The sequence below is a fragment of the Monodelphis domestica genome, chromosome 8 (assembly GCF_027887165.1).
Source record: "Monodelphis domestica isolate mMonDom1 chromosome 8, mMonDom1.pri, whole genome shotgun sequence".
NCBI classification, from domain to species: Eukaryota; Metazoa; Chordata; class Mammalia; order Didelphimorphia; family Didelphidae; genus Monodelphis; species Monodelphis domestica.
Window position 1 is genome coordinate 212091567 of NC_077234.1, and position 23264 is coordinate 212114830.

General features: G+C 39.6%; 1 protein-coding gene and 1 long non-coding RNA gene across 5 annotated transcripts in view; one reads left to right on the forward strand and one right to left on the reverse strand.

Annotated features, from left to right (window-relative positions):
• LOC103096637 (uncharacterized) overlaps window positions 1–3992 on the reverse strand; it is a 50645-nt gene extending 46653 nt beyond the window's left edge. Inside the window, exon 1 of one of the 3 annotated variants that reach the window (XR_008914185.1) lies at window positions 3876–3992. This is a non-coding gene — a long non-coding RNA (uncharacterized LOC103096637). Of the gene's footprint in view, window positions 1–3789 lie in introns of all 3 variants that reach the window. The other 2 variants (XR_471199.3, XR_001624110.2) reach the window with 2 other exon arrangements.
• SHOX (short stature homeobox) lies at window positions 2270–22773 on the forward strand. Of its 2 annotated transcripts, none has more exons than XM_007501027.3 (7): window positions 2270–2347; window positions 2671–2774; window positions 4160–4529; window positions 8778–8986; window positions 13604–13661; window positions 13843–13934; window positions 16833–22773. In XM_007501027.3, the coding sequence occupies exons 3-7, from the start codon at window positions 4253–4255 to the stop codon at window positions 17076–17078; spliced, it is 882 nt and encodes a 293-aa protein (XP_007501089.2). In that variant the 5' UTR covers window positions 2270–2347; window positions 2671–2774; window positions 4160–4252; the 3' UTR covers window positions 17079–22773. The 2 variants fall into 2 exon arrangements, with proteins under 2 accessions (XP_007501089.2, XP_001362385.2); XM_001362348.4 differs by having other exon boundaries at window positions 2272–2347; window positions 13843–13931.
• Window positions 22774–23264: the final 491 nt, after the last annotated feature.

Here is a 23264-nt window from a genome sequence, read left to right on the forward strand (position 1 = left end):
CCAAGAGAGTCTTACTGTTTTGAGACTATTATCATTAATCTAAAAAAACAAAAACAAAAACAAAAACAAAACAAAACAAAAACACACACCAAAAACTTAAGTGTGTGATTTTATTTCCATCTACAAACTTTTTTTTTGTCACATATACTGCCTTTTCAATAGTTGGAGAATATTAATTTAAGATATTAAAACAACAATCTTATTACTCTGAGTCTTGCGATCTTTCCTTTTAATGTCATTCACACCCCCGCCCCATTTCCTCTCTCCTCTTTCTCTCTCCTTTCCTTTTCAACAAGGAAACTATAAAATTAGAACAATCGTCCATTCTGCAGCAAACCTCTCGACCAGTCTGAGGGTATATAATCCCAAACCCAGAAAGCCTACGTATGGCAAAATGTAAATACAGAATTCCATAATGTACATATTTCTGTAATGCTTAAATGCCTTAAACTCAGAAAATGTGTGTGGGAGGGAGGTTTCCATTCGTTGCTAAAATAGAAAACATTTCCTGTGTTCTTATTTTAAATAATATGAGTGGATATGCTAGCACAGACAGAAAGAGGGAAGAGACCACTGTAGTTGATGCCTATATCTGGCAAATTCAGGAAGGAAGGAAGGAAGGAAGGAAGGAAGGAAGGAAGGAAGGAAGGAAGGAAGGAAGGAAGGAAGGAAGGAAGGAAGGGAGGGAGGGAGGGAGGGAGGGAGGGAGGGAGAAAGGGGAGGAAGGAAGGGTGGAAGGAGGGAGAAAGTAAAGTAAAGGAGAAAAGATGGGAAGAAGGGAAGGTGCGAACGAAGGAGAAACTTCCACTTTTCAGACAACTGATAAAATTCAGTTTTTTAGTTATTTAACTCTCAAGGAAGGAGAGGGGGTGAAGTCCCTAAACCATTCTAAAAGAGTAAATGAATGGTTAATGTTTTAAGAAAAGGAGTTAGAACTGTATATCGATATGCCAGAAATGATAACTAGAGAATTAGTTTTCTTTTCCCTTGAGAGTTCTGGTAGTTTCCCGCCATAACTCGGTCGTTCTGAAAGAAAGAAAGAAAGAAAGAAAGAAAGAAAGAAAGAAAGAAAGAAAGAAAGAAAGAAAGAAAGAAAGAAAGAAAGAAAGAAAGAAAGGAAGAAAGAAAGAAAGAAAGAAAGAAAGAGATTTTTTGAAGGAACTTAAATTCCTGAAAGAATTTTTCTTCCTTTCATTATTGGGATTAAAATTCTGAATGGGGCAGTATTCCCTTCGGAGTTGAGGTCTTGGGTGTCAGTATGATCGAGACGCTTCTCTCTCAGGCCTTGCAACCAGATGTGGGGCTAAAGGGTAGGGAAAGACCACCTTGGGTCTCTGTTGGTTGCGAGTCATGAATTGTGACTTCACATGCACCCCTGTAACCTTTCTTCCACTTTATAGTGTGGGCAAAAAAATAAAAAATAAAAATAAAAATCGTTACCCAAGGGCAAGTTAGGTTGGTAGAAGATCGAGGAAGGCAAAGAACTGAGATGAAGACTTAATTTGGAGAAGTCGGACTGAGGTTTGAGAACGAGAAAGTTTTGGGGAATTGCCCCTAGAGTCCTCTGAAGAATTATTTTCCTCCTAACCTTAACTTAAAGAAAAGGAGGAATCTAGAAACACTTTTGTCAAGGAGATTCAGGAGTGGAAAGTGAATCGATAATGAATGATGAGGAGCATTGTTTTTCAAAACTTTTTTTCCCTAGAGGGATCCTGCTAGAGAAAGTTGGTATGGAGCCTGAACCGCCTGAATTTGGGGTTCTGTGTGTGTGTGTGTGTGTGTGTGTGTGTGTGTGTGTGTGTGTGTGTGTGTGTGTCTATGCCTCGGTCTCTCTCCTCCCCTCCCTCTTCCCCTTCCCTCCTCTCTCTGTCTTTCCTCCTCCGCCTCCTCTTCCTTATCTTTTTTTCTTCTTTCCCTCCTTTTCATTTTTTCCTCTGCTGTTCTTTTTCTGTTCCCTATCCCTCTTTCCTACTCTCTCTACCGGAGCCCTGTCTCTGTTCTAAAAAGGACAGAATTCAATTTCAGATTCTGGAGAGTGGGTCCGTGTATGGGTGGGTCCGCTGGTATATGTGAACTGAAGCCAGGTTGAGGGTAGGAGACGGGGGTGGGGGGGGGGGCGGGAGGGGTAGGGGAGAGAGAGGGAGGATAGGCCAGGGAAGGGGGTGGGGAGCGAATACAAAATCTCCATCGCGGGTCTCCAAGTAAACCCAAGCAGTTTTAGATCCCAGACGTACGCGCTCCACACCCTCTAGTCGCCCCCGCCCCACCTCCCTCGCTTGCGCGTGTGCCCTCCACCCTATTGGGGATCCGTTTTTATTTATACCCGCGGACCTACAATAAGGCGCTGGTATGCATTATGGATGAGGGTGATATTTGTAATTCTCTGTGATATCTAAGCGCCTTGGCTTTGATTAGAGAGCTAAGATGACAAAGACCTGTTTGTTAACTTGTGAGGGCTTCCTCGCCTATAGCTTTTGAAGTAGTGGGGGACGAAGCAGAAGCGGAACATCTCTTAGCTTTAGCGGCGCCGCAGAGATCCGCAGCCCCAGGTCCCGACAATAGCTCCGTCACCTCGAGAGAACTTTAAGAATTCCACGCTCCTTAGGGGGTGGGGCGGGGGCCAGGGAAACCTTATTAATTGTTTCCTCGAATTCCCCTTTTCCTGTGCAGGTGTATAAACTCAGGCGGGGAGAGCACCTCTGAGTGAATCAGACACCGCTCGTCTGATGGTTGTAGAGCTCCGCGAATTCCCGGAGTGATCGCGCACTTTCCTGGTAAGGAAACAATAGTCCCTGACTCGTGCAGGGAGACCTCATTTGGGTAAAATTCACAGAGCCGAGTGTGGGTATGATTATGTGGTCTGATTAACTAATGCTGTAGACGAGAAATTGACATAAGAAAATGCAAAATGAGCTTCCATCGATAACCACAAAACCCACCCCCCATGTGGAAAGCCTTTGTCTCTATTCCAAAGGGGGAGGGGAAGAGAAAGAGAAAAGGAGAGAGAATTCAACTTTATTTGCAGATGGAATTTTGCAGTACGGAATGACATACTTGGTTTCCAGGATTTGAAAATTTTCACGTTCCAGGTTAGACAAACGGTTATCCCAAAGCACAATGTGGAACAATCACAAGCAGAAAGGGAACCGTGGCAAAGCCAAAATACTGCTACCCCACAATAAACTACACAGACGAATTAGTGACAACCTCGTCCTAGGGATGACAGCATCTGTTCGACTTACTTAAAATCTATACATATAAATCCATTCCGATCTGTGCCGATAGGGCGCATGTTTACAAAACCGTTCTCAGTAGGACCCAGCCGACTTGGTTTGAGATACAATGTTATTAAAACACATTTTAAAATCTTAAATTTCCCAGGCAACATCTCTGGGTGAGAACACAGTAGCCACAAACCAGATTCTGTAATGTTTGCAATGCTTCCTAGATGACTCTGCTTAGAGGTACAGCAATTCGGACCTCAGAGACCCAGAAACTTTCATAACCGATAATCAAGGCTCATTTAGAAATTGGTGCTCCCTTTTTACCACATTTTAGTCATTGGCCAATTTGACAATTAAGCACAACCCCTCCCCCACAACATACACACCCCACAAACCACGCCAGGATCACCACGATCTCAATAAAATCCCCATCTCCAACTTTTTTTTAATATTAATTATCTCTTTTATTGCGCATCCCTTTCCTTGCTCCCTCGGCATCTATAAATTACATCGCAAGAAGACATTCTGAAATACGTATTCTATTAACTAGATACATTTTACTCACAGTGCTGGCTAGCAAGGACCTCCTTACAATCAATAAAGTCTTCCAATGACTTTCATTTCTGCAACCCATTTATAGAATGCAGATACCTGTTTGGTTCGCTCTCGCTCTCTCTCCCCTTTACAATTTTGATCTTTACCCCCCTTCACCAAGGTGCAAAGATGCCAAACAGTGATGAAATGAAAAGAAAGCCAATTGCTGGACTGGAGGTGGGGGAGAGATAGCTGCTAGGAGTCCGCCTGCGACTGTGGAGTAGTCAGTAATTGCTGGAGACAGGGAGAGCTGGGGGTTGGGCTGAGGTAGCCATGTATAAATAGTGTGATCTCAAATTGAAAGGCATAAATAACAGCAGGAGTGATCTAACCCTATACAGCCCATCTTCTACGTGCAAAAAAAGCGTGCAGAGGACAGCTAGATCTCCTACTGAAAACAAGTGGATCTCTGTGGATAAGATCACCGGGCAGCCATGGAAGAACTTACAGCTTTTGTATCGAAATCTTTTGACCAGAAAAGCAAAGAGGGCAGTAGCAGCGGCGGCAGCAGTGGCAACAAGAAGGAGACTATCACATACAGGGAAGTTTTGGAGAGTGGGTTGGCTCGATCTCGAGAGCTAGGAAACTCCGATTCTAACCTTCAGGACATTACTGAGAGCAGCAGCCATTGCCCAGTGCATCTTTTCAAAGACCATGTAGAGAGTGACAAGGACAAACTGAAGGAGTTCAGCACGGGCAGGGCTGCGGAAGGTAAGCGAGCGAGCCAGAGCCCGCGCCACCGGACCCCCTGCCGCCCGCGCCTCTTCGGGAAGCCAGCTTCTTGTGCTCTCCTTTCCCTCTATCCACGGGCGGGGAGGCCCCGGAGCTCCACAGATTGCTTTAAATTAGATGTTAAACTCTATTAATTTAAATCCGCGGCTCCCGCCGAAAGAACAAACCAATCAGTTGCACGTCTTTTTTGAAAGGAAGAAGCGAAAGAGGGAGACGGGGACTATGAGACAGGAGCGATGGAGACAGGGAAAGGGGGAAAAGAAACAGGATAGGGGGAAGGGGGCATGAGAGGAATGAGAGTAGAATATATGTATTTGATTTTTTAAAACGGGCTTTTCATTTGATATTTAAGATCAAAACTTTGTAGTTGAGGAATGAAGAGCAAGAGTTTATATGTCATAAAAAGTAGATTTACCGTGGGGTGGTCAGTTCGTGGATGCGTCTGGGGTCTGTGTCTGCTTGAATGCGTGTTATATGTCCTGGGCGTATATCCATATGCGTTTATCTTAACATATACATCGACATGCACAAGGTACGCACGCATTTTCTACGCGGGCTAGACCCACAGGCACAGTAATCATGTTTTAGTAACTCTCCGTGTACATACTAGATGGCTGAGGGATGTAGGATAAATTGTTTCGCTTAGGAGGATTAAGAGATCTGTTCTTCCGCTTTGCTGGACTTCATGATGCTCTTTCTTCTAGTAAAAAACTTTCTACCTTGGACCCGGAGGCTTTCACTTTGAAAATTTAGATCTTTAATATTCGGAAAAGACTAGACTGCATGAAGTGCAGGTGGCTATTTTAAGGAGATTACAGGCAATTGAGATATATTCTCTGCGTGAATATGCTGAACTCAGTAGGCCTAGAAAGCTAAAATCATGGAATCGGATAATCTTGTCAAACCTTAAATTTATCAGATCCAGGGACCCCAGTCTTATCTGTCTTTTTCACCTTCAAAGACCTTAGACCTTACTCAAATTAGTTTCATCTTTACTTTCCCAATCCTATCTGTTCAGAAAATGTTACTCTGAAAGGGGGTGGGGGGAAGGATTGAAGCAGGAAAAAAAAATACAAGTTTGAGAAAGTGTCTTTTGAGCTAAACAGGTGTGTTCTCAAAGAATGTATTATTTTTCTGATGCTGTGATCTTTTTTTAAATCATAAAGATAAACCAGCTTTTTTGAGCAGGAATAAGTTTTAAATTTATTTATAAATTGGTTTTCAATTTTAAAAAGGAAAGAAGCAGATGATAACAAGCCATTAATTGTATTTCCTTGCTTTAAAAGAATGAGTAGGTCCATAGTCATCACTTCTATGAGATGTATTATCATCAGGACAATCTTGTTTCTATTAAAATCTTAAATTAAATCCATAAGGTTTCAAAACGTTTAAAAGATTTGCATACCTTTTTAAAGCTTTTGTAGCTTCCTATGTCTTGGAATTATAGAAAATAGGCATGCCGACTATTGACAAGAAGAATGTGCATGGCTCTCTATTTCCCTATATAGACACAGATCAATTTTAATTAATATACAGAGGAGTTTTCTTTAATGGAGACATGATTGGTTATTTAAATTCATCAAGGAGTTAATTCTAATTTCGAATCTTTATATTGGGCTTCCTTCAATCATTCCCCAGTGATTCTGCAGAAAGAATTGGCCAATTGATTCTCCCCTTCTTCCAGCCTATCTCCCTCCTATCTGCTAAAAACAGAGCAACACCAAAACAGAATTTGGAATTAATTGGGTGGTCCCAAACACATGGTTAAAGGAAAGAAAGGAGGAAATGAATAAGTGAAGGAAGGAGGGAGAGAGGAAGAAAAAGGAAGGAAGGAAGGAAGGAAGGAAGGAAGGAAGGAAGGAAGGAAGGAAGGAAGGAAGGAAGGGAGGAAGGAAGGAAGGAAGGAAGGAAGGAAGATCATTTTCATAATCATTCTCAATAGTCATCTGAGAAAAACATCCTTTTATTTGTATAACTCAATTGAGTAAAAGGGTCTTGGGATCCAGGGCTCAGCTGATTTGAGACAGTTTCTGGGATGTTCTATTGGAGACTGGATTGGTTTTCTGAAAATCTCATATTATGGTCAGTTGATGATCTTTGGAACTGAGTTTTCTGGCAGGGCCTCACATTTTGGGGTTCTGAAAGTATCAAAATCAAAACTGTTATAAGAAAAACTTTCTAAGAGCTCTTCCATTCTACCCTCACATTCCCAAGAACACTGTTGCCATTCTTTTTGATAATAATTTTATTACGTTAAAAACACGTAATCCTTTAAAGAGGTCCCTTTGGGATTTTTCATTGATCATTGAAGATCAGTTCTCATGAAAAAGAACCTAGAGAAATTCCAGGGGAAAGTCGTCAACCAACCAAAGCAATCTCAGTCTCTCTCTCCCTCTCCTTCCTCTCTCTCCCTCTTCCTCTTTTTCTCTCCTTCCCCTCCTCCCTTACTCCCTCCCTCTACCCTTTCCTCCTTTCCCCCCTCCCCTCATGTTTCCATATTTTCTTTTCCCAGGAAAGACTGAATACTGGAGTCCCTTGAGGATTCCTTGTAGTCCAATTTGTCCCCAATTTTTTATGCCTTCCAGAAAACAGTGGAACTTGGGGCAGCAGGTGAGAGACTTGGTCTTATGAAGCTGTGGGGATTATCCTCCTCCCAAATCAAAGACAATCTATTTTTCAGGGGGAAAAAAAAGATGAATTTTCTCTTTCTCTGGCTTCTAGTTTATTGTTTTAGTGGTCATTTTCTTAATGAAATGTGACCCCCCCCCCCCCCCCCGCCATCAGACTTAAGATTTAGCAGAGAAAACCCATTACATACTTATTACACACTTTTGTAGATAGTTGGCATTCTTCTCACTTGGTGATTTTTCTTTTCTTTTAAAAGTGAGTCTGATGAATTTTTGAGACTTGTGCAATAGATTTTACAGGGGATGGGAAATAAATTCCAAACAAACTGCATAAATATAGGCAGGTTACTCAGTGCTTGGTTTTCTACTATCAGATAAACATACACAGCTTTTGGGTATGGGGAAGTGTATTTTTGGTACACAAATATATGGAGTGAATATATGAGAGAGGAGGGAAAACCAAATCTAACCAAGGCAAAATGTACATGATCAAGTCAAAGTTCAATGGAGGGAGACTTTTGGGAAGTTAAGAGATATCTCTGCAAGAATTCTTTTAAATGCTTTAGAATCCTTTAAAAAGGTGACTGGTGAAAATGGTGAATAAATAGCTCTCAGTATCTCCCAGAGGAGTGGCTCCAGTTTAGTGTCTGTGAGTCTATGCATGAGTCTATGTTTTTTTAAGGCTGCAATTGGTTGCAGATGCTCTTCTTAAATTGTTTTTCTTCTTTGGAGAAAGCGTGTAGGGCTCAGGCTCTTGACTTCTGCCTCCTTTCCTCTGAGTTAGGAATAGTCTAAAACTGCACTGGGAAATTATGTCTATCACTCTATCTACCTTTAAATTATGTATGTTTATTTTTTATGAATTGCGATTTTTTTTTTTGAGTGGAGGGAGCTGACTTTGAGGGAATTCCTGTACCAGTGCAGAGAAGAACTTTCTCTTCAACTTGGAATCTTAGAAAGTTTGCTAGGAGCACTGAGAAGTTAAGTGACTTGCCCAGCAAATGTTTGAGGTGGGACTTGAATCTAAGACTTTCGGACTTAGAGTCCAACTCTTTCCTTTATGGCATATTGGCTATTGAAAATTCTATGCAGAATACACAATTGCATATAAACATATCTTGGGTGATATTCATAATTGCAAAATGGATAATCTATAACTAGTTAAGCCAAAGGCAGCTTTTGTCAGTAACCTATAGATCATTGCAAAAGTGTTGTGTTTCTCCTTGTTTGACATATTAGTTTTTAAAGTCATTTCATCTTACTGTTTTTCTGTTTCCTCATCTGTAAAATGAGAGGACTGGACTAGATGACCCACACAATTCTTTTCAACTCTCAATAACTTTTAGCTAATCGCCTTAGTAACCCTCTTTTATAGACATAGCTTATCTTCATTCCTCCTGAAAAAAAATTAAGAATTTTGGACCATAGAGTAGGAGTGATAATAAACAGGAGAATGATGCAGTGGGGATGGGGTTGGTAGTGATGGGGGATGTTCCCCATGTCCCAGAGAGAAAGCCATTGGAGAAAAAAAAATTCAGAAACATTGAGGGGAAAAAAAAAAAAGCTTTATATTCCCCCTCCTCCACCTCCCTTCTGGCAGGGATCTACGAATGCAAAGAAAAGAGGGAAGATGTGAAATCTGAAGACGAGGATGGACAGACCAAGCTGAAGCAGAGAAGAAGCCGAACCAATTTCACCTTAGAGCAGCTGAATGAGTTGGAAAGACTTTTTGATGAGACTCACTATCCAGATGCCTTCATGAGGGAGGAACTGAGCCAGAGGCTGGGACTCTCTGAAGCTAGGGTACAGGTAAGTCATATGAATTTCAGGAACCTTTTTCTACCTGGGCTACTTCCCAAATATTTGTAGAGCCCTTCCTCCATGTTACCCCCAGGCCCTTCACCCTTTCTGTCTTCGGAAACTCTGATATGGAGTGTCTGTATACATATGTAAGTAGGCCTTTCTATCTACTCTAATCCAATCTATCTATCTCTTATTTTATCCATTTCCTCTTCCCCTCCTTGTTTACTTTGTGGCATGCTAATGTTTGACCTGAATTTTGGAGGTAGGTGGGCATTTACCCATGATGAGACAGGACTGACTCTTCCTTCTTTCACTCTTTTGACTGCTAAGGATTTAGTTATGATTTCTTTTACCCCACAATATTCCATATTCTAATGTCTCTGTCTCTGTCTCTCTGTCTCTATCTCTGTCTGTCTCTGTGTCTCTGTGTCTGTCTGTCTGTCTATCTGTCTGTCTGTCTCTCCCTCCTTACCCACTCCACTGTGGTATGATGGGGTAGCAGAACGTACTTGGCATATTGAAAAGCTAGTCTGTCTGGTCTCCTTGGGACTGGATCATCCAGAATAGGGGGTTGGGACTAGAAGGGCCCCATATGACTCTCAGAGCAGGCGCATGAATTCATAACACCCCATTTGGTGTGTGGAAATATATGTATGTTTGTGTACACAGATTCATCTCAGCATCGGATGTTACTTTTTCTTCAGCATTAGAAAAGGAAAATTGCATATTTCTTGCATTGTTTAATTTAGAAAAAGCCCTTTCTGATAATGAAGTGTTGCTTCCTGAAGGTTAAAATCTGTCTTTTGCTTTGTCTCTAATTTTCCTGAGGGAAAACTGAAGAGTAGGGAAGAAGATAGCTGAGGAAAGCACACAAAACCTGGGGACAAGTCTCAAATAAAAAGAAATTAAATGACCCAAGAGGGGTAAAAAAAAACTTTTGCAGAGCATCTATGCTTTCTTTTTAGCCTATAGACTATTTCTTCCACACATTAAATAAAACCTTCCACCTCACTTTCTGAAAGAAAGCAAGATGTTCTAATAAGTAGCAAAAAAAAATTAAATAATAAATATCTCCCCAAAGAAGTATTATGTCCCTTCCCAATCTCATTCTAGCCCATCCTCCTTCCCATCTTTTCAAGAGTTATCTGCATAAGTGGCAAAACCAGCTTAAATAAATCGTTCCTCCAGGCACTTTTTTGAGCTAGTGCTGCTAGGTTTTCTCTGTGGTGGTTAAAATAATCCTTCTGTATAAAACAAGTAGGGAAAAGATCTCTTGTAGACTCTGTCCTACCAAGAGACCTTTTCAGGGGAATAGTGCAGGGAGTGGGAGAGAGGGAAGAGACTGAGGGATGGAGCATACATGCTGGCCTATATTCTCAGGAAAGATTGATCTAACAGCACCATATAAATTAATGAAAAGATTAAACTTTTGCTGAAGGGGACATCAACTTTTATGTCATCTCCCAGTATCTTCTGCTTGGGATCTGTAATATCTTCCAGCCCTTGATGTACTGTTTCTATAAAAATAAATTACTTGTAATTTAATTCTGCACTCTTTCTTTCAGTAGTTTATTACTGAGTAGCACCTTAACAGGATGTTCATAGTTACAGAAAATTGGTTCCTCAAGTGCTTACAGGTCTTGGAAAACCCTAAAATAAAAAGAAGGAGGGAAATGTGTAGCTATTGATTTAGGCGTGAATTAAAAATTAACTACTGTAAATAAAAAATACCTGGAAATATAAAAGAATAATTGTTGTATGTTGACCATAGAAGGATCACATAATAAAAGGAAAAGGCAGAGAGTGCTCATAAAATCCTTTAATTGAAATATATATTGAATGCTGAAATAGTTGAAGGGGGGGACATTAGAGGAGGGCAGAAACCAATGTTGGGAAGGAAAAAAAAGAGCTATATTTTAATACTATCTGAATTGTTTTATAATCCTTCTCTGTACAGCCTGTCCCTTGTTGTTAAAGGATATAGTTTCAATTTAGTGTGGAAATTTGCTGTAAATAAATTGAGGCTCCTATGGTAGCTGGTCCTTATTAACCTTTTATTTTTAGTGTTGTACTGGAAACTCATATCACCCAGCTGTCAGGGTTATAATTGAAAGTTATGAGACCATAGTGAGGAGCAGGCGGTAATTCAATTACAACAAATATCTTTGGGTTTATGGTGCAGGGCTAAATTAAATGTCATTATTCACTGTCTCTAATGGAAATCAAAAGGAAATCAGATTAGAGCATTTGTGAAAGAAATCACTGAGTGGTCCTTAATGAAGAAATAACTGTCTAAACCAGTGTACTGTGCTTTACTTAGCATATTCATGACTAATTGGAATTGATCGTGAATCACACCAAGCCTGATTTATTATCGCTTAACGCAGTGGCTAATTCATCACTTTTATTTCCCATAATCTTATTTTTTTTCCCTTTGGCTGATGGAAAAGTGAGATTTGCCTTCTAGATTTAAATATGGGCTCTGTTTTTGAAAACTGCAGAAGTTGGTCAAATGTTGCTCTCCCCCCCACCCCCCCAATTCCAAAACCTATTTAAAAAGCTGAGGACGAATTTCATATAATGGTCATCTAGAAGAGGGAGATTAAAAAACATTTTTTATAAAGATAAGTAATGTGGAATGGGATAAAAATATATTTGGGTATAGTTCTCAGGGCATTATGATAAAACTTTCCTTATAGTTCATAGAAGCCTAGGGGGATAAAGTCTTTACTGTTTGTTCAGACTAACTGGTAGGTCTTTCCAAGGTACAAGGCTCATTGTAGATTGAGGCAACCGTATAAAAGTCCAACGAATGAAAAGTTCAGATGAATATTTTCAGTCAGATTTTAGTGTCTTCTCAAATAGTTCAGGATTTGCTGAGGTTTAACTGAGATGAAGACGGCTCTGTATTATTCGGGAGATCAGTTAGAGTTCGGGCCGTTCAGAAAGGGAGGGCAGAAAGAGTACTTTCAGCCCTGCAAAAGCACTGAAGTACCCTGGGTAATTAATGCCTTCGGAAGCTTTTCTTTGCACTAATTACTCCGTTGTAAATGACCATCATTAAGGCAATTGAAGAAACCTTGGAGGGGAAAGCTGCTGTAGGAAGTGCAGTTAGTATTAATTAACCGTGTGATCGCTTGGCAAGTGTAAGAACATCAAAGGTTGGAGGTGTTTATTTAACTTCAGATTTTATCAGGGATGGAAGTTAATGTTTGTCCACAATCCTACGCTTTGTAAGAGAAGGGGTTGGGCAATGGGAGATTGGAGATCGGGGAATAAAGAGAAGGCGCCTCGGGAAAGCATTCCAAAATCTTTAGCCAAGATTTGCGAAATTAACCATCCTCCCCAAACCCTATGCTTTTCTCGAACAGAACTACAATCCTAGAGGGAAATATTATATTTTTTAAAGAGCAACAATTTGGTATGGCCTAAACTGGTGTGAAACATTAAATAAAAAGGCAATCGAAAGTGTGTGTGTGTGTGTGTGTGTGTGTGTGTGTGTGTGTGTTAAAGCAGTTTTGGTTTTTGGAATGAGACCAGACTTTATTGGATCACTGACGTTTTCTCCTTGTTTGCATAATGACTCCTGAAATCCTAACTTGGACGGAGTTCGTTATTATTTTTTAAAGGAGTGTAATCAAAAAGTCTTCGGAAGAGTCTTAGACCATTGTTAAGGTCTGAAGAGGAATTCTCCATCCCGTCCCCCCACCCCCAGTTTATTTGGGTCTAGGATTTCTCCCTTGCTATTTATACTCCAAATTTCTTAAGTGGGATCCTTAAAACTTGAGCTGGACACTAAGAGGTGACAGCCAAGATGTAGCAAAAGTTAGGAAGTGAAGTTTGTTGGATGAGATTTGGCTCTGAGTAATCTCTGTGTTTTCACTTGTGGTATAGCAGAGACTGCTTTCTTCTCTCCTCATTCCTTGATCATCCAAAGAAATCATCAGAACCAAAGGAATCTTTCTGAAGGTCACTCTTCCCATCCCCCCATCTATCTTCCTTCCTTCCTTCCTTCCTTCCTTCCTTCCTTCCTTCCTTCCTTCCTTCCTTCCTTCCTTCCTTCCTTCCTTCCTTCCTTCCTTCCTTCCTTCCTTCCTTCCTTCCTTCCTTCCTTCCTTCCTTCCTTCCTTCCTTCCTTCCTTCCTTCCTTCCTTCCTTCCTTCCTTCCTTCCTTCCTTCCTTCCTTCCTTCCTTCCTTCCTTCTTTCTTTCTTTCTTTCTTTCTTTCTTTCTTTCTTTCTTTCTTTCTTTCTTTCTTTCTTTCTTTCTTTCTTTCTTTCTTTCTTTTCTTTCTTTCTTCTCTTTCTCTCTTCTCTCTCTTTCTCTCTTTCTCTCTCTTTCTCTCTTTCTCTCTTTCTCTCTTTCTTTCTTTCTTCCAATGTCTTTTTGAATTAAGGACAAAAGAATGTTGCCAATGACATATAAACTAGGAGGAGATTCCATGGACAGAGAGAATAGATCTGAGGTTGACTGGAGTCAGAAATTAAAACACTTTGAACCCAAAGAGTAGTAAACCTTCAGAGTTGAGCCACTCATTCTTTCCCGTTATGTGTGTATTTATCCTCTCTTCACATTCTTTTGCTCTGACCCTCACCCTCAGGACCTGTCTATTTCTTTTCTGCAGGTCTGGTTTCAGAACCGAAGAGCTAAATGCCGGAAGCAAGAGAACCAGATGCACAAAGGTGGGTGATTAAAGATGGTTCAGGAGTTCTAGAAACTCTCAGTTTTGGGAGTGAAGACTTTGAACTTGTGGCAGGGAGGGGAAGGAGAGGTGCTGGGATTGATGTGTCCAGAGAAGAGGGAGTAGTGAATCTGGGTAAACAGAAGTTGCTTACCTGGAATCTTTTTTCTATTCTTTTCCAGGTGTTATTTTGGGAACTGCAAGCCACTTAGACGCCTGCAGAGTAGCCCCTTATGTTAATATGGGAGCCCTGAGAATGCCTTTCCAACAGGTAGTTCGTTTTTCTTCCTTTTAATCCTTTGTCTCATTACTTCTCTCCCTTTCCTTTCCCCATTTCCTTCTCCTTCCTCCCGCCACCCCCCACCTTTTACTTTTCAGTTTGCTGTCTAAAGAAAGGAAGTGAGACACTTTTTACAAGTGGCATTTATACACAAGTTGGCACGTATTAAAATCACGCTGTAAAACTTCAAAAGTTACCTCTGGAGGGGAAAGAAAAAACCCCAAACCAAACTAAAAACAACAAAAATAAAAAAAAATTAAAAATCCCCACTTATCCATGAGCCACTTCGCCCCATGTTGCCTTTGTATGCACAAGCCCAGGAGAAATCAGGGAAGTCTGTTTGGATGATGATGTGCAGAGGCCAATAAGAGGCCTTAAAGAAATAAGGTCTTTGCTACTACTCCTCCAAGGGGTGAACTGCACAGGTCTTGTTGGAGATTCTTTAGCTTCAACTTATATAGTTTAGCATTGTCTTAGCTCCAGTCAGACTTCTCTATGAAACTATGAGAGACTTCCTTGAAGAGGTGAGGGAAATAGACCTCTGGCCTAGTGAAATCATGCAGGTGTGAGGGGTCTTACACAGTTTCGGCCTTTATTCCAGCTACATCCAGTTGAAGTACGATTTAAGTAGCAAAGAGGAAGAGCAATCCAGCAGGCAAAGGAATTGGGAAACAAGTCACAGCTGCAAAACAGCATGATTTAATAAAGTCTATATATTTATTTAGCACAAATACAAACCCAAGAATTGCCCATTTCCTTAACCCTATTTTCTTCTTTTTAACAAATTGGGCAAAGAAGGGAAAGGGGGACATATCTTTGCTCCCTAGAATTTTGGGGCAGGGAGCTAGTCTGGGGTCTGAAGCCTTGTATTTCATTGAAGCAGATTGAAAAAAACAAAAGAAGGTTTCCCACCTAAATGCCACAGCCAGTATTTTAAGACTTGGACGGGAAAAAAAGTCAAACACCTTAACACTGAATAATTGGGCGTCCTCTTTTTACAGGCAAGTAGTTAGTCTGGGACCTCCTCTCAGGAGCTAAATAATGAGGGGACTGTGTGTATAGGCCATGTAGTTCTTCCTCCCTCCCTTACTCTTCACATTTGGGGATGTGGAGAATAAGTCTGTAGGAGGTGTGAGTGCAACGTAAGGAAAATTAATTTTGGGGGGAAAGATTTTAGTTTTTGCTTTTAGTTTCCCAGCATGGAGGAGGAGGTAAGCCCCCTCCCCTCCCTTTTTTTCTCCTGTCTTAGGTTGGAGTTTAAAAAGAATTGGTCAAAGGGAAATGCAGTATTTAAGAAATTATGTCCAGCTTTTTTTTTTTTTAGAGGGCAAGGATTGGGATTTATATTTGGACCCTAAAGAAGGAGACTGAAATCAGTTTGTCCAATACCATGTGTTTGTGGAGGTGAAGGAAGCTCCAAAGTAAACAGTTACTATTGGTCCCTTATAAAAGGTTAAAGAGTTTTTAGAAAGGTATAAATAAACAGCCCTGAAAAAAATGCTATTTAGCACTTGCTGGCTCCAAAGACAGTGGGCAGCTCATTTTTGAAATATTAGTTGACTGTTATGTCCTCATTCCCACCCCCACCCCCCAACTGTCTCTGTCTCTCTTCATTTCTCTTTCTTTCCCTGTCTCTATGTCATCTCAGGGTTGTTTGCACATTCACCTTCCAGTTTATAGATTCTATCCTTGGTCCTGGCTCTGGAGCCCGAATTTCCAGCCTTCATAAGAACATAGTGTAGCAGTATCCAGCTAGATAGCACCTAGCACCGTGGCTCAAAAACTAATCCATGTGGTGGAGGACAGTGCACAAGGATTCTATTTCCACAACTGCCCTAAAATGTGGTGTTGCAGCCCTTTGGTAAAACTTTAATTCGAAGATCAGACTCCTGCTGACTCAGGTCTATCCCCTCACAATCTATCTGTTGAAGACACTAACCCAGTAGTATGGTGCAGTGAATTCTGCCTTGGGGCCAATCTCTAGCTACTGATGAGGTTGAAATGTCAAAGGGTCAAATAAAGTGAAATTTGGGTTTTTACCAGACAGCATCTTTCCGGGGCTCAGCAATTGGCTCCTCACCCTTCTCCGGATACCTCCCAGTCCAGAAGACTGGAAAAGGATTATAAGAGTAGCCCTTGGACCTCAAGCTATAAAGCAGGGATTCCGTGTACTTTACCTTTTACCATTTAGTGCCCCGGCAGAATCAGTCATTGCCTGCCTCATCATTTCTTTTTACGGGTGTTTGCCTGAGAGCGGGAGGCTGGCCAGAGCCTGACACAGATTTATAAGAGTGCAGCAACCCCTTCTTTTCCTTCCTGGGGACTTGACAAATCCGAGTCTCCAGGGGAAAGGGAAGGTTGTTTCTTTTTCCTCCCTTGATAGAGGGCAGGGACTCCAACTGGGCAGTGAAAAGACATTTCCCTGAGAAGTTTCATCTCCATTGCCAGTTAAACAGAATTGAAGAGATTTTTTTTTTAAGAAAAAAAAATAACACTCCTTCACTAATGCAAACCCCTTTCCCATCTTCCAAAGCATCTTTGGCCATGCTCACACAACTGGGTTCTGTAAAACGAGATGGTGAAGAATACTGACTGGAGATTTGGAAATGGGGTTGCGTCGTAGTTCTGCCTTCAAATATATGAATGCTCATGTCTCTGAGCCTCAGTTTCCTCACCTATAAAATGATGTGGAAGCTGTTCCCTTCCAGGTGCTAAATTGTATTACCTTCCTCCTTGCTCTCCCTCTTCTTGGTATCCTACTCAGAGAAAGGGATTGAAGACAGGATAGAGGTAGAAAGTGAGGGTGCTTAGTTCCTTTCCCGGTAACCGTATCTATTAGTCCACTATTTCTCCTATCCAATTCCCTGTTCTACTACTCCTTTCTTCTCTCAGGTCCAGGCACAGCTGCAGTTAGAAGGCGTGGCCCACGCACACCCTCATCTGCATCCCCACCTGGCTGCCCACGCCCCCTACCTGATGTTTCCACCGCCTCCCTTCGGGCTCCCCATCGCCTCCTTGGCTGAGTCTGCCTCCGCTGCCGCCGTGGTGGCCGCCGCTGCCAAGAGCAACAGCAAAAACTCGAGCATCGCTGACCTGCGGCTCAAGGCCCGGAAACACGCCGAGGCCCTGGGGCTCTGACCCTCCGCGCCACGTGTGACATGGAACGGACTGGAACTCCCTCCTCCCCTTCTCTTCTCTCTCTCGTTTTTTCCTCCTTCCTCTCCGCCAAACGCCAGCAACATCGGGACTCGACCCTTCGCATTCTCTCGCCCCTCTCCCCAGTTGGTTCTCTCCTCATCCCTAATGTCCTGGCCTGGGCTCCCCCGCAACCATCGGCTTTTTGTTCCTGAAACAATTCCACCGAGTGCTTTGACAGACTCAAGGTCCCAGGAGTGCACGCTCTGAGTCAAAAGCTCCTCGCTCACTTTGGACCCTAGTTGGTTCTGAAGAGTTTAGGCTCCAGCATTTCTCCTTCTCTCCGGCACTTGGTGCTCTTAGTACAATTAAAACAGGAGGCAGTGATGGGCCTGAAATCAGCCTGAGTCCAAATTAAGAGTCACCTTATTAAAAAAAAACAAAACAAACAAACAAAAACAAAACAAAAAACCAAACCCAAACACTAGAACAAACAACAAAACCCTTTACAAAGATTTTCGGGAACATAAGTAGGTGGTGGGCGGGAGGGACCCAACAAAAATCCGAAATGATACTAATCTATGAACATTGGGACTTTGGGATTTTGACCCTGGCAAAATTGATCACATCAGCATTACTCTTCTTCTGTTGTCAGTTTTGCTACCCTGTGCATGTGTCTAACTAAACACATTTTGAAGATCATAAAATATATTAAACAAAAGATCCTTGGGGCTGGTCTCCATTAAAGATGACATTTCTTTGTTGCCAACAGTATTATTTCACTGCCATGAATATCTTCCATCACTGAAGAGCTGCAGCGGAACTGGTTTGAATTTAAATGTGGAATTTCAGATCTGAGGCAAGAGGCAGTACTTTCCTTTCCAAAAAAAAAAGAAAAAAAGAAAGAAAGAAAGAAAAAGAAAGAAAGAAAGAAGGAAGGAAAAAGAAAAGAAGAAAGAAAAAAGAGACAAGGAAAGGAAAGGGGGGGAGCAGCAATAACAAAATGTGTCTCTCAAAAGGCTACATCCTTTGAAGGGAGATTGGGGGGGGGGGGGGGAGAAAGACCCGAATTGCTAAAGCTGTAACCATTAATGGTGACTTGAACTATGGGAACAATGTCAATGCACAGTTTGACCCCATATTACCGGAACTAGTTGAGATGCGTTGTGCCATAGGAACAGGTTGACGGTATAATTTTGCAAATATTTGAATCTTCAATTGACATTTTTCTGTTTTACAGAATTCAGAAACAAATGACTTACATAAAAAAGATGGACATATGGTTTTACGGCATAATACTGATGCAGCATTAATTTTTAGTGAAATGCAATTATGTGCAGTAAAGTGCAATACTGTAAATATTATAGATTTTAAAAATAGCCGTATGTTCTTACTCTGTCAATATCCAATTTTGCAAGAAAGATCACCTAGTTCTTGATGCCCAGACATAAAGGACTGGGACATATGCAGTTCTTTGCCAAAATGACAGTTAGATTCTCTAGAAGTGGTTAAAATGATATGTATTACATATGGAAAAAGATGGATACCATGATCCCTAGTCCAATTAATGTGCCATATTTCTGGGAAGAAAGATAAAAAGCTATTATGACATTTTTTTCAATAATTTTTAAGTAAGAGAGTAATGTTTTTTAGTGGTAGGCAATTCCAGTATTTTTATTTTTATTTTTATTCTTTTGGCCAATACTGTAGACACCAAATAGTAACTTGTCTTAGCAGATAGTATGAAATGGAGGGAAAAAAAAATCTCTTGAAATGATGTAACCAAAGTGTCTGGGTTTCCAAATCATGCACTTGATTTTTGTGTAACTTTATTTCAATCAATTTCCTATGTTCTGTTTATTGAGAGAGCAGTACTGGACTTGTCTACCTCTAACAAGATGTCTTATTTTTTGCCTTAGTCATCAAGGCCTGCATTGATGGAAGCTTATCCTCTAAATAGTGCTGCCTTTAGGCCTCTTTAAATATATAGATATATAGATATATATTTATGCCATTTAGTAACCTGGTAATACGATTGGCATTTACTGAAGTTTGATTTCGACTATTTTCATAAGGTAGGACTTGATGCATTTAATCTTTCCAATTTAGCCAGTTATAAGGTTTTTCCTGTCCTTGCTGAATTTTAGTATTTCCCACCATTGGATTTTCTGAAACCTAAAGGTTGATTTTATGCCTACTCATTATGGTGAAAAATGGATGCTTTTTGAAAATCTTAAAATTTTAAGTCTCATCTGTTATTCTTGTCCTCTTGCTAAACCTTATGCTCCTTTGGATAATTTTTTAACATGTTATTTGAATAGAACTCAACTAAAAATGGCAGAAAGAACGATCAGAAAAACAAGCATGATATTTTAAATCTGAGTAGCTTGAAAAGAAGTATTATTTGTATTAATATAGAGGTCACATTGTACACCTATTTTTTCCTCTTTTTTTAAAGCACCCACCTCCACTCCAGCACTTTTTATTTAAGTATGAGACAAAAGAAAGAAATTTACTTAAGCTAAAATTTTTCTTTAAATTTATAAACACACCTTGAAATTCTTTCATGCAATAACTAGCTGCAGTCATAATACTATTTAATACTTTGTAAATGTTGGAAAGAAAATTAAAAAAAAACATTTTTTCCCAAACTGAAAAAAAAATTATAAGATTTATCTAAACATATTCCTTTATTCCTTCCCCAAAGAGAAAACCCATATCACTGAGACAGGCGCACTTCCAACACACACACACATATGCACACACACATATTTGTATTCCAATCAAAATAGAGTCAGATATTATAGAATGTAATTGTCCAATAGTTCTAGGGTTATGAGTCATGAAGCTCAAGGTCAGCTGGTCAGTTATGTCCAATTGGGTTTATATCTCCAAAAAACTAAGTTGTTTTTCTTTTACTGATAAGTTTTGAATTAATGTTTAAATAAGAATATTAATAAGTCAATCAGATTTATTTTTTCAATACTGACATGTAATATTGCCAAAGTTAATTGAATTGAAGGATTTACTGGGTAAAAATGAGTCCATATCCTATGAAAACAAAGTTGACTGTAGCCTCCAACTTCTCATTTCTTTAGCCTCTTATAGTTTGTCTTGGGTGGCAAGTTTATTTGATGGAGGTAAGAGCAGCTTTATATTTTTACATGTTTTGAAGCAGACACCATTGAATGACTTAGGAGGATAGAATGCCAGCAAATGCTCATAATAATGATGCACTTCACTTAGATTTTCTTTCTTCTGTTTGATATTCATGCTTGAAAGAGTGAAATGTCACATTGCTGCAGAATTTGGCACTTGATTCTACGTTTGGTGCTGCATAGTTATGTTGGTACTTGGACCAGAAAGTTTACTAAGAGTGGCATTGCATACAGTGTGCACGCAGCAGTTCTTTCTCTTTGGAATCTTTGAGTAGAAGCCACGGAGAAATTCACTGAACTATGGTCAGGACATATCACACAAGCTTTCATCTTTATTTCCTTTCTTTTCCGTGTGTTAACAAGTATAGTGAATGCCAAGAGGTTTTGTTAATGTATGTGGTATACTAATTTCCAAGAGAGTGCCTCATTGAATGATGGTGTTCACATTATTAATCCTTGCATGAATTTTTGCTGTGAGAATGACAAAAAGCCCCAAGCCTTTCAGAACTGAGGACTTTGGGCAAATGTCTACTGGGCTGAGTTGGTGTTTCTGGTTAAAGGATCAACTACTTTACATAGTACTATTAAAAAAGAGCAAAACTAAACATGCAAACAGAAACACAGAACATTTCAGTGAACCGTTTTGAGAGATATAGAAAAAAAAATCCCGATTGCCAAATTTTCCTGCTATAAAATCACATGGTTCTTCAGAAATAGTTAAATTTGTTGAATTGTTGAGTAGCTAAACATTTTCTAAAATCTGTAAACTTGAGAGAAGAGGGAAGTAGGAAGTGAAAATCAACTAGTTTATGCAGGCTCTATTAATATTAAATTATATGTTGTTGATGTCGAATCGCTCATACACTAGTTTCTTTTCTTCCTTCATCCATGATCCTCACCATATATGAACTCCAAATCAATCAACCTTTTTAAACACAAATTTGTATTTGTCTAATTTGGGGTATCTGACTGATGACTGCTGGTTATTAGATGCATGCTTCTGCAAAACTGTGACACATGTAAATGTCAATATTTGGGAAAAGTACAGTTTTCAAAGGGAGAGGGAATGTGCCCTTCTAGTCCCTTAAATTATGTTAGTTCTTTTCCCACCCTCCAATTATCTCCTTATTTTTATTGGTCCTGGACACAAGGAGGTGACAGATTCTATTTTTATACAGTTCCAAGAAATGACAACAACAATACAAGTCTTCCTTCCCCATGCCCTCAAAAAAGAGAACAAGTAAAACAACTTCAATGAAAAACAGACTTTGTCAATATTGTTCATCCATTTAGGTCTGCTCTCATTAAATAGACATGAGTAGATAGGCAGAGACTTTAAGCATGGTCACTGCTTAATGCAGACCCTGGAACAATCCTCTGCCTCTCCCACTTAGGAGCCTAATATCTTATAATAGGTGTATTTTCTTACTCATTTTTTTTGTCATTATTCCAAATAGATGGATGAGTGTCATGAACTTGTCAGAACTTCCAACTTGGTTACCTGTATCTTTTGTGACTGTAGGGGAATCTAAGAAGACGTGGGGTATTTGAAAGTGTCAAGCTAGTGTTGTTGTTCATGGTTCAATGATTGGCTGTTAGTAAGGGGGAATTATAAGACCCATTATAGGAAGGTACCATTTTTTTCTCTGTATCCATCATGTCCATTCCTGCCTTTTAATCATTATGCTAGCCTCTGAGTCCTTACCAAAACTTTATCATTCTTCTCAGCATCTTCACCGAGGCCCAAGAAGGACTCCAAGTTTTTAATTTGTGAGGCACAGTTTTAAAGTTTCACTTTTCTCCAAGCTGGGGATATCTCAGTTGATGTTTGATATTTTTATCTGGTGCCTAACTTATTAGAAATCAGTCTAAGAATAGGCTGATATTTTTCAATATACATTGAAACTTGATGCAATTTATAAACATTGAATTGAAATTTGATATTTAATGAAGAATCAGTTGAGGAATGTAGAAAATATCAAATTTCAAAGCTATTAACACACTATTTATTGAAAGGTGATACTTTCATGAATCCAGGCCCATAGTATGTAGAAATTACATCAGAGATAGGCAGATCTCTCTGTTTCTTGGTATTGATGTATGTGGATGTTTTATTTATTTTTTGTTTGAAAGTTTCTAAATGTGTGATATTTTAATTATGTTGAGTGTAAATTTGACATTGCTTTGCATTTATTTTTATATTTTTAAACCTGTTGCTTTTGCAAATCTATGAGCAGCCAGTATGATTTACAGCATTATTACAATGTTTGGGTTATGTATACATAGTCCAAGTTTACAGACATTTCAGGGATTGCAAAAAATGAAAAGAAAAAAAACTATCTAAAACCAACTGGTCTTAAAGTTTGTATCCCTTTGTTATTGTGGAAAATTATTTTGAATTTTTTGGTCATGCTAGCATGCTCCTACACGAATTCACCAAACATGTTCAGTTCTAGTTAAAGAGTGTATTTTGTTGAATCATATGGTATGAATGTACATCTTGTAAAAGTGACATATGAATAAACTTATAAATATTTGTATCCAAGTGTTAAAAAAACCCCAACCCAAAACATACCTTCAACTCTGCTCCAAGGAAACTGATTGGAAAGCATTCAATTATGTGATAGTCAAGTAGTATATTTTGCTACCAAATCTATTCAGAGCTTGACACACATTTATTTAAAAAAATTTTTTTTTCCAGGACACTCTGTAATGGGTCTATTGCTCTGCATATTTTTTTTTTTGATCTTTTGCTGCTGCTGCTTCTTTGTTTTATAAAGTTTTTTTCCTTTTTTGGTGGTTATATTCCTAAAAGTCAAGAAAAGAAAGGGAGAAGAGAGGACCCAAATCATTATTATATTTTATTAGCAATACTTTTAAAAGGATTAATAAGGAACAAAAAACATTAATTGAACTCCTACTGTGGGCTGGGTAATGGTTGTAATTTTTTAACATAAAAGCTTTAGATATTAATTGAACTTAATTTTTCCATGTTATTCTGTTTCTCAATTACTCCCTAAAATTTTCAGTT